Genomic DNA, 11,690 nt, shown 5'->3' on the forward strand with positions numbered 1-11,690 from the left:
CTTTTATTGTAGAGTAAGCTTGTTCTAGTTTGACTCTGAACATTATGGTTGTAATGTATGATTTTAATAGTTAGGTGTGTTGTTTTGGTAGTATTTTTTGTAGTTTATGCACAAGGCCTTCATGTCAAACCTTATCGAAGGCTTGTGTTACATCTAAAAATATAGCTATGCATACTTTTTTACTTTCGTAGGCTTTTTCAATAACATCTGTTATTCTGTGGACCTGGTTATTTCTTGAGTGCTTGTTAAAAACCCAAACTGGTGTGTTGGTATTAGGCTTTTATTCTTTATATGATCGGTTTTATTCTTTTCAACAGGAGTTTTTCAAAAACCTTAAATATTACTGGGAGCAGTGATATAGGTCTAATTTCCACATAGGTCTCTTATAGACGAACTGTGTAGACATGGACGCTTTAAATATTTTGGGACTTTCCAGATTGAGTAATCAGTTTCTTTATCATGTGTTACATTTCTCAGATAATAATTTATGGTTTTGTTTTTTATTTCCAATATTTCCTTGCTTCCTTCCTTCCTAGACTTGCCCTAGAGTGACAAGTTGGACAGGGTTATGTGGGACTGCCTCTGGGCTTACCAATACACTAAACCGAAACCGCCTCACAGTTGACCCCTGTGGATCACTACTGCTACTGCATTAAATTTGGGGATATGGCACCCGCTGATCGGGCAGCCGTTATTGGGCACGAGGGCCCGGCGATTCTATTGATTCGTGAACCTAAGTTAACACACAACTGGGTACTGTTGTATGGGGGAAAAAGTTATGACTGTAGCGACGGATGAGTTCGTTTCAGATTGGAAAAGGGGGAGAGCTTAGCGGTGACGCGGTGCTAAGCTCCCAGCATGTCGACCAGCTCGCGAACAAGAGCGTTTTCAGAAGAACTTGAGCTGAGTTGTTGTTTGTGGAATGATTGAGATATGAAATGCTTGATTCCTGGAGTGTCAGTTTCTTAAGTTGCGAGACGCGCAGTGCGTAACGCTTCTTGTGGAAAATGATGGCCTGGGTTTTCAGGGGGTTGATTTGCAACCTCCAGAATTTGAACCACTTGACCGCATGATCGAGCTGCTTCTGTAAACGTTCATGAATTGTAACTTCGAACCTGGCGGCCGTGAAGGAAGTAGTGTCGTCAGCGTAAAAGGCGACGTCAGTATGCTCTATTCTCGCCATATCTGAAATAAAGAGGTTAAATAAGGCTGGGGCCAGCGGGGAACCTTGAGGAACGCCAGCATCGATTTGTTTACGACTGGAAAGTGATGCCCTGATCTTGACCTGGAAATATCTCTCCGAGAGATAGGACTTGATGAGAGCGGTTAGGTCTTCTGGGAGGCCTAACCGCACGCACTTTGCGAACAATCCGTCGTGCCAGACCTTGTCGAAGGCTTTGATTAGGTCCAGAGGAACTGCTCCAAGCTTTTTACGTTGGGCAAGAGCATGATGGATGCGTGCAGCCAGACGGGAAGCTTGATGGACGGATGAGTGGTGAGCGCGAAAGCCGAATTGTTCATCTAGAATGATGTTGTTTTCCTTTCTGAAAGAGTTGAGAGCGTAGAGTATTGCCCTCTCGGCAAGCTTCGAAATGGCGCTGAGAAGGCTGATAGGCCTGTAATCAGATGGAGATGATTTTACTCCTTTCTTGGGTATAACCGCTATATGTGCGTGTTTCCAAGACGCCGGGAAGTGTTGCAGTCTCATAATGGAGTTAATGATGTTTGCCAGTTCTGCGAGCTGCTTATGCGGGAGCTTTTTTAACTGGGTAATCGATATTCCATGGAAACCTGGAGATTTTTTGTTTTGAAGTTTGGCGATCATAGTCTGTAGAGACTTTGGAGACACAAAATGGTTGAGAAGAAAGGCGGGGATTACTGGTCTTTTGACGGAGTTGGATTCGTTGATGACAGTGTCAATGTCTTTAGCTTTAGTGTTCTGTGCGGGTGGGAGGCATTTCATTTGAGCTTCGTAGGTCTCTGCAAGGAGCTCGACTTTTTCTTGGTCAGTGACTGCGAAATTTCCTGTAACCGCTGACTTCAGGGGAGGGATGACATTGTGCGTCTTCCCCACGAGGCATTTGGAGACACGCCAGAAGGAAGGGATGCCATCCAGCCTTTGGTCCGCGAGAAATGAGTTCCATTTCATTGCTCGCCAAGTGGAGACGGCCGCCCTTACCCTCTTGCATGCTCTGTTCACCTCCCTTTTGTCTGCAGTATCAAGGGTGAATCGAGCTAATCTGCATAAACCGTTTTTGATGCGAATTTCACGTTTAAAAGAAGCGGAAGGTTGTTTTTCCACGGCTGGGGTTGTGATGAAATTTTGACTGTGGCAGATTGAGAGGTGTTCTGCTGTGTTAATTTTCGGAATTGGATCGGATTTTTGGTAGTTTTTCCAGTCGGTTTTTTCCTGAATCTTGTTAGTGGGACTTGAGTGGTGGCGCAGTTTCCGAGTTTGAGAAGGACCGGACGATGATCAGAGTCTAGTTCGTCAAGGACTCGAACTTCGGAATCACGATTTACGTCTTGAAGAATAAAGAAATCAAGGATTCTTGCTGCGCCTTGAGAGATTGTACTAGGGTGATGGGTGGGTTCATCTGGCAAGGCAAGACCGTAGCCCAGATCTGCACTTAGAGCTACGATGGCGTTACCTGCGGGATTCGCTCTGGAACACCCCCAGGTGGGGTGGTGGGCGTTGAAGTCGCCATCTATTATTTTCGGAAATTTTCCTTCGACGAGTGATCGGTATTCGGCATAGTTGAATGCAGAAGATTTCCTGTACAGGGATTTAATCACGAAGGGACGTTCTTGGATATCGATTTTAATGGAGGTTGTTTCGAAGTTGTTTACTGATAACGATGGAAGGAGCTCGTGTTTGACTCCTTTTCTGACGAGAATGGCGGTTCCACCGCCTCGACCCAGAGTTCTGTCGTTTCTGTAGACAAAAAAGTGTTCGAAAGAGAGATGATGCGAAGGTTTCAGGAAAGTTTCTGGGTCTGGGGTTTTCTCTTGATCAGTCGGCTAATAAGTTGGTTTTCCAGTTGACATGTAACTACATCATTGTTCAGCAGCTGCTTTATGCCGTTCATTGTTTTTAGTTGATGTCATTCTGGGTCCCCATCTAGTATTTTCTGCATTGAAATCAACTCCAATTTTAAATTTTTCTCCCAGGTTGCTTAGGACATTCAAATAATTTTCCTTTTTTTGATTGTATCTTGGAGGACAATAAATTGCGGCTATTGTACCCTTGTATCTGCTTGATTTAATAGTTAGTGCTGTTACCTGATTTTCTGCTGTACCGAGCCGGGGTTCTTGATGGAGGCAAATGTTCTTTTTTTTTATTATTACACTTCTTCTCTCTCTCTCTATTTTGACTGATACTATTATATTTTTTCGGTTGTTTCTTATTGGTTCTTGAGGTTTAACTTGAGCTATTCTATTTCTCCTCCCTTGTATTGTTTTAGCAACTACACATCCTCTATAACTTGCCGGATGCGCTTCATTGCGGTTTACACATTTCGGCTTAGCTTCTTTGGGTCACGCTCTGTAGTAATATGTTTACCTGAACATTTTACACATCTGGGTTCTCTTCTGCACAATTTAATCATTGGCATCTTTTACATTGCGGTATTATGTTTGATTTTTTTAGAGGTTTGTTTTTTATTTCAACCCCTAAAATTCTTTTATACCTATTCTAAAATACCAAAAATGTTTTTTGTGCCCGTATCATGTTCAAAGGCTAATAATAAATAGACGTAATGGCTTCTTGTATACTAAAAATTCTCTAATTAATTTTGGTTTTTTATTTTTTTAAACTATTTGTCGCATTTAAGCATTTAAGCTCATTTTGGTTTAGTTCTGCAGTAATTTTTCACTTTTAGCTGTTGATGGAAGCGCTCTTGCCATAGTTTTGATGCCTCTGTTTTTTTTGTCGTCATAAGAGTGCCATTACAGTTTCAGCAACTCTATCAATCTATTATTTTTGTGAATATTGTACGATATTCGGCGTCGAGTTTTATTTGTCCATTGTTTAGTATCGTTGCTTTAAATATTATATACTTGGACCCCATCGTAAAGCAAGTCAAAGTCGGTAATATTACTTACGATACTTGGGGGTGATCTGGGCATTCTAATTTCTTTATTTTGTTCATTATTTTGTTTTACTTTTATTTGCTGTGATGATGATCCTTGGGAATTATTTGCTTTTATTTTTTTACTTTTACCCGTTATTCAGCCTATTTCTTTCTGCAATTCTTCTTCATCTGTTTCGTATTTAACAATTGGACTGCTTTTGTTGGCTTGGTGGTTTGTCCTTGCCTTCAGAGCTTTGTTTATTTAGTTGTAGCTGGAGGGCATATATTTGTTTTTGAATATTGGTTAATGCAATTTCAAGACTCTCTGACTTTTCTTTCATCCACGCATTGTAGAGTGCCCGTTCGTTCTGGGTTCTAGTTGTGTTTTCTACATTCAGAACTGCAATATGTGATATCATGATGTCGATATTTCCATTTTATCTATTTTTTGTGTAGTGTTCTCATATTTTTTTACTTGTTGTTGAAATAATACTGTTATTTTTATGTTTCAAATTATCCTACGCTGCATTTGTGGTCCAGATATTCAGTTTCGGCTCTAAACGTTTTATGGCATTTTGCATTTATTTTCTACTGTACTGACCTTTTTTTCCGATGGCACTTTCACTTTTTCTGTATATTCTAAAATCCCCTCCAATAATATATCTTGGGCTTAATTTTAAAAATAAATGTCTATAACATGAACATAATAAAAGATGATTTAATAAATAATAAATGACACGAGGTTGGGGCTTGCTCCATATCATATTCCCATATTTTAATTTCTTGAAAGGTATTACATTTCAATAACTCCTCAACGTTTAAATTATGAGTTGACTGTAAATAATTCATTAGAAGATTCACTTACATTGTAGTATGCTCGCAAAACTTACATGTATACAATATTTTTGCTACTTTGGTATCTTCATTAATAGGAGGATGCTTTGTTTGGAACCACGCTGTTTCAATATTTGTCTGCTGCTATATTTATTTTCGCAAGTAAAATATTTAAAAATGAATACACCCTTCAGATTTTATGCAGGTATTTTTTCTAGAATATAAAATTATTGTAAGATTCAGTAGGAAATGCTCTTGATATGGATATTCAAATTAGAGCAGGTATATAACTTCGTAAAGTTTTCAAAATAGAAAAGCTTCTTTTGTTCCATGTTTTGTCTTTCCATAGCAACTTGATTTTCTTATATAATTACTTAATTCTAGTATTATAATATAAAACAAAGCAATATATATATATAGAAAAAATTAATGTATACAATAATATAAACTAAATATTTCAATCAAAACTAAATAAACTATATTTCAATACAATCGTAAATTAAACTATCTAAAATTATAAAAAAAAGACTAATTAAGTAATAATTTGGTTAAAAAAATTTTGCGTTTGCACTCGAAGAAGCGCACTTTTCCCCATTAAGAACACAAAGCGAAATGCACGTAACAGCTATAAAATATAAATATTATATACATAAATATAAACCATAAGCAAAAAACTTCGGTGCATAGCAAAATAAAATTATCTCTTCCATCTTTCCGTCAGTACTTTTAATATTTTATCCGAAAGATCATTATGGAATGTACAATTGAAGAGTTTTTAAGTTACTTTTTTTAAAACATTTGACAAAAATTTTGTTATATTATCGACATGGCAAAATCGCTGAATAATTTAAGATATAGCTCAAAGACCTACTGACTACTTGTATATTAAAGCAATTTTGTTAGAGTTTGGGACACGAGATAATTCTCTTGTCTCTATAAAATCAGTCTCAATTTGTGGGTTTACTGATTTATTCATAATCGTATGTAAACAAAAATCACATTTCATTTCTTTTTTAAAAAGTTTTACTAAATAACCTGAGATATACACTACGGTACAACGTACAACTTTGTTTGCTGTTATAGGAACATCTGGACTGAAGTTATAGTCAAGTAACTAACAGTAAGAATGAGCAGAAAGGGGGATACAAATTTTACCATTACTTTCTGGAGATTGTTCAAGTGTCGATGATACTTGTTTCGAACACCCTGGTTGTAGGCCTGGAATGATGGAAATAGGCACTACAAATATAGTAAGACAGTTTTGAAATTAATGGTAACAATTATGAACAGAGATGTGACTGACTCCTTCAATTTACCTTCTATATAATTTTGATTTTAATCCACTTCCATTTGTACATGTTCTAGGCTCGTGGTATTATTTTCACCGTCACTAAATTGTTCATAAATACTTAAAGGAAGGTTTAAATGTATCACACAAATGTCTCACCTGGTAACGATAATAAATCTGCTTCATGTTTAACCAACCAGTTTAGGATTTTTAAAGTTTTTTACTCATTTCTTAACGATCGCTTATTTAACGGAAAACGATGATGCATTTCCTCATTATCTGTGCATCCGGGCACACAACACTTCCTAGAACGGGAATGCATTTCAACCACGGACTTCTACCTAGTAATAAAATAAAATAATAATTTAATCTATATACGTTATAAAAAGCTGACCACACTGTTCTCTACATAGGGCACATTAAAAATAGGGTGCAAAATAAACAAACTATAGAACGAAATGAACGAATCAGATTCCGTCGCTGATCTTAGCATAGCGAATAAAACAAGAAATGTATTAAAGGTAGCGACATCTACATGTTGGACGTGGCGAAACATTTCGCCAAAATTTCCATATATTCGCAAAATATTACCAAAACTACAATATTAGGTACGTCTGTGTTTCTATCCGGTAGTTTCCAGAACAGTTTCCGTTAGTTCGTTGATTGAAACATATTGCCTTGTCTTACCTGTCGGACCAATAAACTAGTATTGTGGTCGAATAAATGCCTTCTATTTATCCTGTCAAGTGTCTGTGTTTAGAATATAACGAACATTTCCAATACTATAACATTTGTGCTGAGGTTGTAATAGTGAGTTAAATAAGAATTACTCTATTAACATAAGTGGTGACAGTCAAAAAATAGCCGATGGACCATCCCCATCAAAAATGGTAGAATCAGACTGTGTAGGAATTTTGCTTGTCCTCTAATCAGAACAGAAGCTAGAAATAACTGAATTAGCGTAAAAATGCTGTATGGCGCGGTAAACTTCCTCATCTGAAGCTTCTAGTGCACAAGCTGTGCCGTCAACTATGATGTCAAAATTTGTTTGCCAAAAATCGACAAATTAGGGGTAAGTGATAACATTATAATTGTTAAGGCAAGTCAATCTATCAAATTACGGTACATTGTTACTATTTGAATGTCAAGCTATATATAATAGTACAGGGAAAGTATATAATAGACCTTATTCTTGGGTTTGCTATAAATAATCTCCAAGTTAACTTGCCTATAATGCAACCATTCTCTGATATGGTGTCAATGTCCTGTAAGAATTACTTTTATTTCTTGGTAAATAAAATACAATTGAATATTTGTATTAAAAAATCATTATAATGGTCAATATCTTGATAATATACTAGCGGTTGCAACGGTGATTACAATAACAATCGTATATCAACTACGTCAGCAAAATACTCTTCGAGATACTCTAAGAAACTGTATTATTTCCGGTCAAGGCGTCGCTCTTTGTATCCAAAAAGTGTATATCTCAGTATGGAAATGCGTTCGGGCCCGTTACCACATCGAATGAGTCATTAGATGCCCTCTATGTAATTGGTCAATAATGCCGATCTATATTTTCTTACGGTCCGTCTCTTAGTGATTATGGAAAATTTCACTTGATTCATTTACCACAACGACCTATTTTGATGCACAGTATTCAGTATCATTGAAACATTCTGGGAATATACGAAAAGTTAATTTAAATTATGAAAGTAAAGAATTTTAAGCAAGTTCAAAGTACCGTTCCGCCTTCTTCCTGTTCTGTCATTATTGTAAAGTCATCCATTTATACTCAATCATTGTTAAAAGCATATTTGAAATATCTATATAATTATCGTTATAATAACTAAATAAAAATAAACAAAAACCTTGGGTGTGTTCCTTATTTATTTTTTGAAGTCGGTTTGATTTTCTTGTTAAAAACATTATATTTTTCTCTTTTTGGTGTTAGATATTTGCTCAAAAAATTATGCAGTTATTATATTAAGTATTACAATGGGTAGGCCAAGTAAAGTTGCATTCTGTTTGAGGAAATATAGGAATAAAGGAAAAACGATTGAAAATAGGAAATGCTTCAGGCCTCGGGGTCCGGTACCTAACCTAACTGATTTGACAAATACATTAACCAAACTAGAACAACCACGAAAAGTCGTTGTTCCCACCGGGAATCGAACCCGCGACCTCCACGTGTGATCTGAAGACTCTAATAACTATACCATAGAAGTACTTGCCTGCAATATTTCTACGGCTTCTCATATGATATGGTTAGTCTTTAAAAAGCAAACTGAACGAATTTGTACGGATAAGTAATATAGAATAATTAACTTAGATATTATAGACATCATTTGTGCATTTTCTATTTTCCGTTCCCTTTTCAAGATCTTAAGAACCTTTAATTTACTTAATGAACTATCCTTTTCTTGGAGTCTTGGAGTTTCTGTTTGGTCAGCTGATTAAAGTCCTTGTTGATGTGGAACCCCTGTTTGGTGATGTTAAGGATTTGGTATAGGAATTTTGCGATTGTACTGCGGTGAATTTTTTGAAAAGGGATGAGTGAAAATTTCCTTTTGAACCTTTGTGCTAATGTATTTGGGTAATTCTGTATATGAGGTGGTCAAATTTTTTTTGCCCTCAATTTCTAAATTTGTTCATCTCGTCATGACCGATGTACTTAGACTACTTTAACCCATCTAAATAAAGGAGTATGTCTGATAGAGCAGAACCATAATTATTGGAGACAATTTGCTTTTTCTACACGTGAGAGGATACAGGATTTTCTGTGGAATATAATGGCTTGGGTTTTCTTTGGGTTGATTTGCAACTTCCAAAAATTTAACCATTTAACCTCAACATTTAATTGTCCTACAAAAACTTCAATGTGAGAAGATTTTTGTCTTCAGAGATATCGGGCTATGTATATCTAGATTGTGAATCCTTCACGCCATAAACAAAATCTAAAGGGCCGGCTTGGTTGGCACAGTGGTCAAGTGCGACAGGAAAGCCCTCTTACTGTTGTGATAGTAGCGGTTTCGAATCCTGCTGGGTAAATTTATGTTTTTGATTGTTTATAATCCGAAAAATAAAATCTATGAGTGCGATCAGTCACGCCAGTAACCAAGCTGGGTAAAACCGGATTTCTTCTGGAATCATCTCGAGGACCGTTGTTCGGAGTGGGGAACAGATAAACACTAGTTAGTAAAAAAGAGACGTTCAGTGTTGTACGTACTATGTACATACATATGTAAAATATTTTCATGTCAACCCAATATAAACCCAAAAATATCTGAAAAATATGTAAAACATTGTTTGAAAACGTCTATATTGTGTTGTAGAGCCAGAGAGAATTACAAGAAGATAAATCAAATTGTAGATATGTTAAGTCACTATGCTACAAAAGAGTGGAAGTTTGAGAACAACAACGTGAAAACGTTATGGAAAGAAATGAGAAAGAGCGACCGGTAACTATTTGATTTTGATATGGGTGCTTTGAATTGGGACATGTACTTTTACACTTGTATCCGAGGTAAATCTTACCTAGACTGAAGTTCATTAATGATTGAATGATTATAAATATTGGTTATATAACATAAGAACTGAAAAAATCCAAATTAGAAGTTATGTTTGTTATTTCATTTCAACTCATATATATTTTTACATACTAAATACACCCAATTTTTCAATTATTTTGATATACCTTAAAATATTATTTGTTATATCAATTTATTTATTCATCATACAAGGTAACAAAAATTGGACAATTTGAATTATGATCTGATAGGAAATGACACAGTCATACTGGACCCAATAGTGATTCCTAACTAGTGCTTTTCAAACTTTTCTATAATGTTTCGTCAGTATTACGTTCCGAATAAAAAATATTTAATACTATAACATTTCTATTTCCTTATAAGAACAATGTGTATAAATCTAGTAATACTTGTTAAACCGCTCGTAACCCCTAATAACATTTCTAACCTTACTAGCTAAAGAATTTCAGCCTTCTTTCTATTAAGTGTTTTCATTTGTCTTCATCACACTCTGTAATGGGCCACATGAGTGGTCTAGGGATTAAAATACGGCCAAATATCGGTAATATTTACTATATCACAGGAATTGAGTTGGAGGAATTCTTTCCTCAGGTCTTGAAGTCTGAATAAAAACTGAAAATATGTCATTTCCCATTTGGTTGCCTTTATGAACTTGTTTTTCAATTGCGAACAGTCGCCTTCGAAATAAAATACCGAGACATAGCTTTCGCCGTTTCTCACCACGAAAGGCACAAAATGATCTACATTAATCTGCAGGAATCCGCAAGAATCTTCATGTATGTCAATATATATATTATTAATCAAAACGAATATGATCCTGGTGCAGAATTTCAGAAAATTATACGTCTGCAGAAAGTCTTCCATCAATATTTTTCTATCCCTGCCTTCTACGAATAATAGCTTCCCAAATGAACCGTCACAATGTTTAAAATTGATCTCATTAAATAAAAAGGCTTCGTATTTGCTAAGGGGATAACAATTTTCTCGAAGGCACTGATAAACTTCTGGTGAAAATTTATTCATCGTGAAGAAAATTTTCTCATTTATAATTCGAACGGAGACATATTTTAAATTACTCACTATGATGTAAGGAATGTGTTGAGATTCGATAGTGCTAATCTAGTTCTGCTAACCTATCGCTATTACTTACTGAAGCTGCCGGTACACCATGCCGGTTTGATTCAATATTTTTACTGTGTTCGTCATTACAATTATTTCTTATTATTCTAATATATCTTTGGCTATTTGGCGACGACTTAATTATATCAGTTTTTTTATCTGGATCGTTATTTATCGACATTTTCACTTTTTATTTGAATTTAATCTCTTATTGTTTCCTAGAGACGCCTGCCGTCACGTTGATAACTAAACAATAACAAAAATTCATCACTAGCAACTTGATTTTACATCACCCCCTAACAAAATATATAAAAATATTTTTTTATGTTTATGTTATTATTATAACTTCTGATAAAATATTAATAAAGCAGAGGTGTATTATTCAAAAAGACACCTTACTAATTTAAATGTATTAATTTATATGCTTATATATAAAAATAATCATAATTATTATAGTGACAGTAATAACGTCATTTAAATTATTTTGCTGTCACGGTGACAATATAAATATTAGTAAATATATCAATTTATCATTGGGATCGGTGTTTTATTACATCATAACAACTGTCAAATAATTATAAAGTTATTGTTATGTTAAATTAGTATTGTTGTTATAAAGGTGATTTTATTCATTTCTATATTATGTTTACAAATTTTATTACGAATATTTTAGGAGCTGGAGTTTATATTTTGAAGGACCCATTGGACACTATTCCAGAAAGAATAAGAAAATTCTATAAGTTTATATGTATGTTGTGTGTTATATTATATAGTGCTTTTTTAATTTTAAAATATTTCGTTATAAACATAAGTTAATTTTTGCGT

General features: G+C 35.1%; 1 protein-coding gene across 1 annotated transcript in view; it reads left to right on the forward strand.

Annotated features, from left to right (window-relative positions):
• Nucleotides 1-6,032, forward strand: part of LOC143205933 (putative fatty acyl-CoA reductase CG5065) — a 43,560-nt gene extending 37,528 nt beyond the window's left edge. The window contains exon 2 of the mRNA XM_076418946.1: nucleotides 5,991-6,032. Coding sequence (XP_076275061.1) covers nucleotides 5,991-6,013 — 23 coding nt within the window. The 3' untranslated portion in view covers nucleotides 6,014-6,032. The remainder of the gene's footprint in view (nucleotides 1-5,990) is intronic.
• The last annotated feature ends 5,658 nt before the right edge of the window (nucleotides 6,033-11,690 follow it).

The sequence above is a fragment of the Rhynchophorus ferrugineus genome, unplaced genomic scaffold (genome assembly GCF_030347505.1).
Source record: "Rhynchophorus ferrugineus isolate W39M unplaced genomic scaffold, kcgeb_rfMv2 rfM102, whole genome shotgun sequence".
Classification (NCBI taxonomy): domain Eukaryota; kingdom Metazoa; phylum Arthropoda; class Insecta; order Coleoptera; family Curculionidae; genus Rhynchophorus; species Rhynchophorus ferrugineus.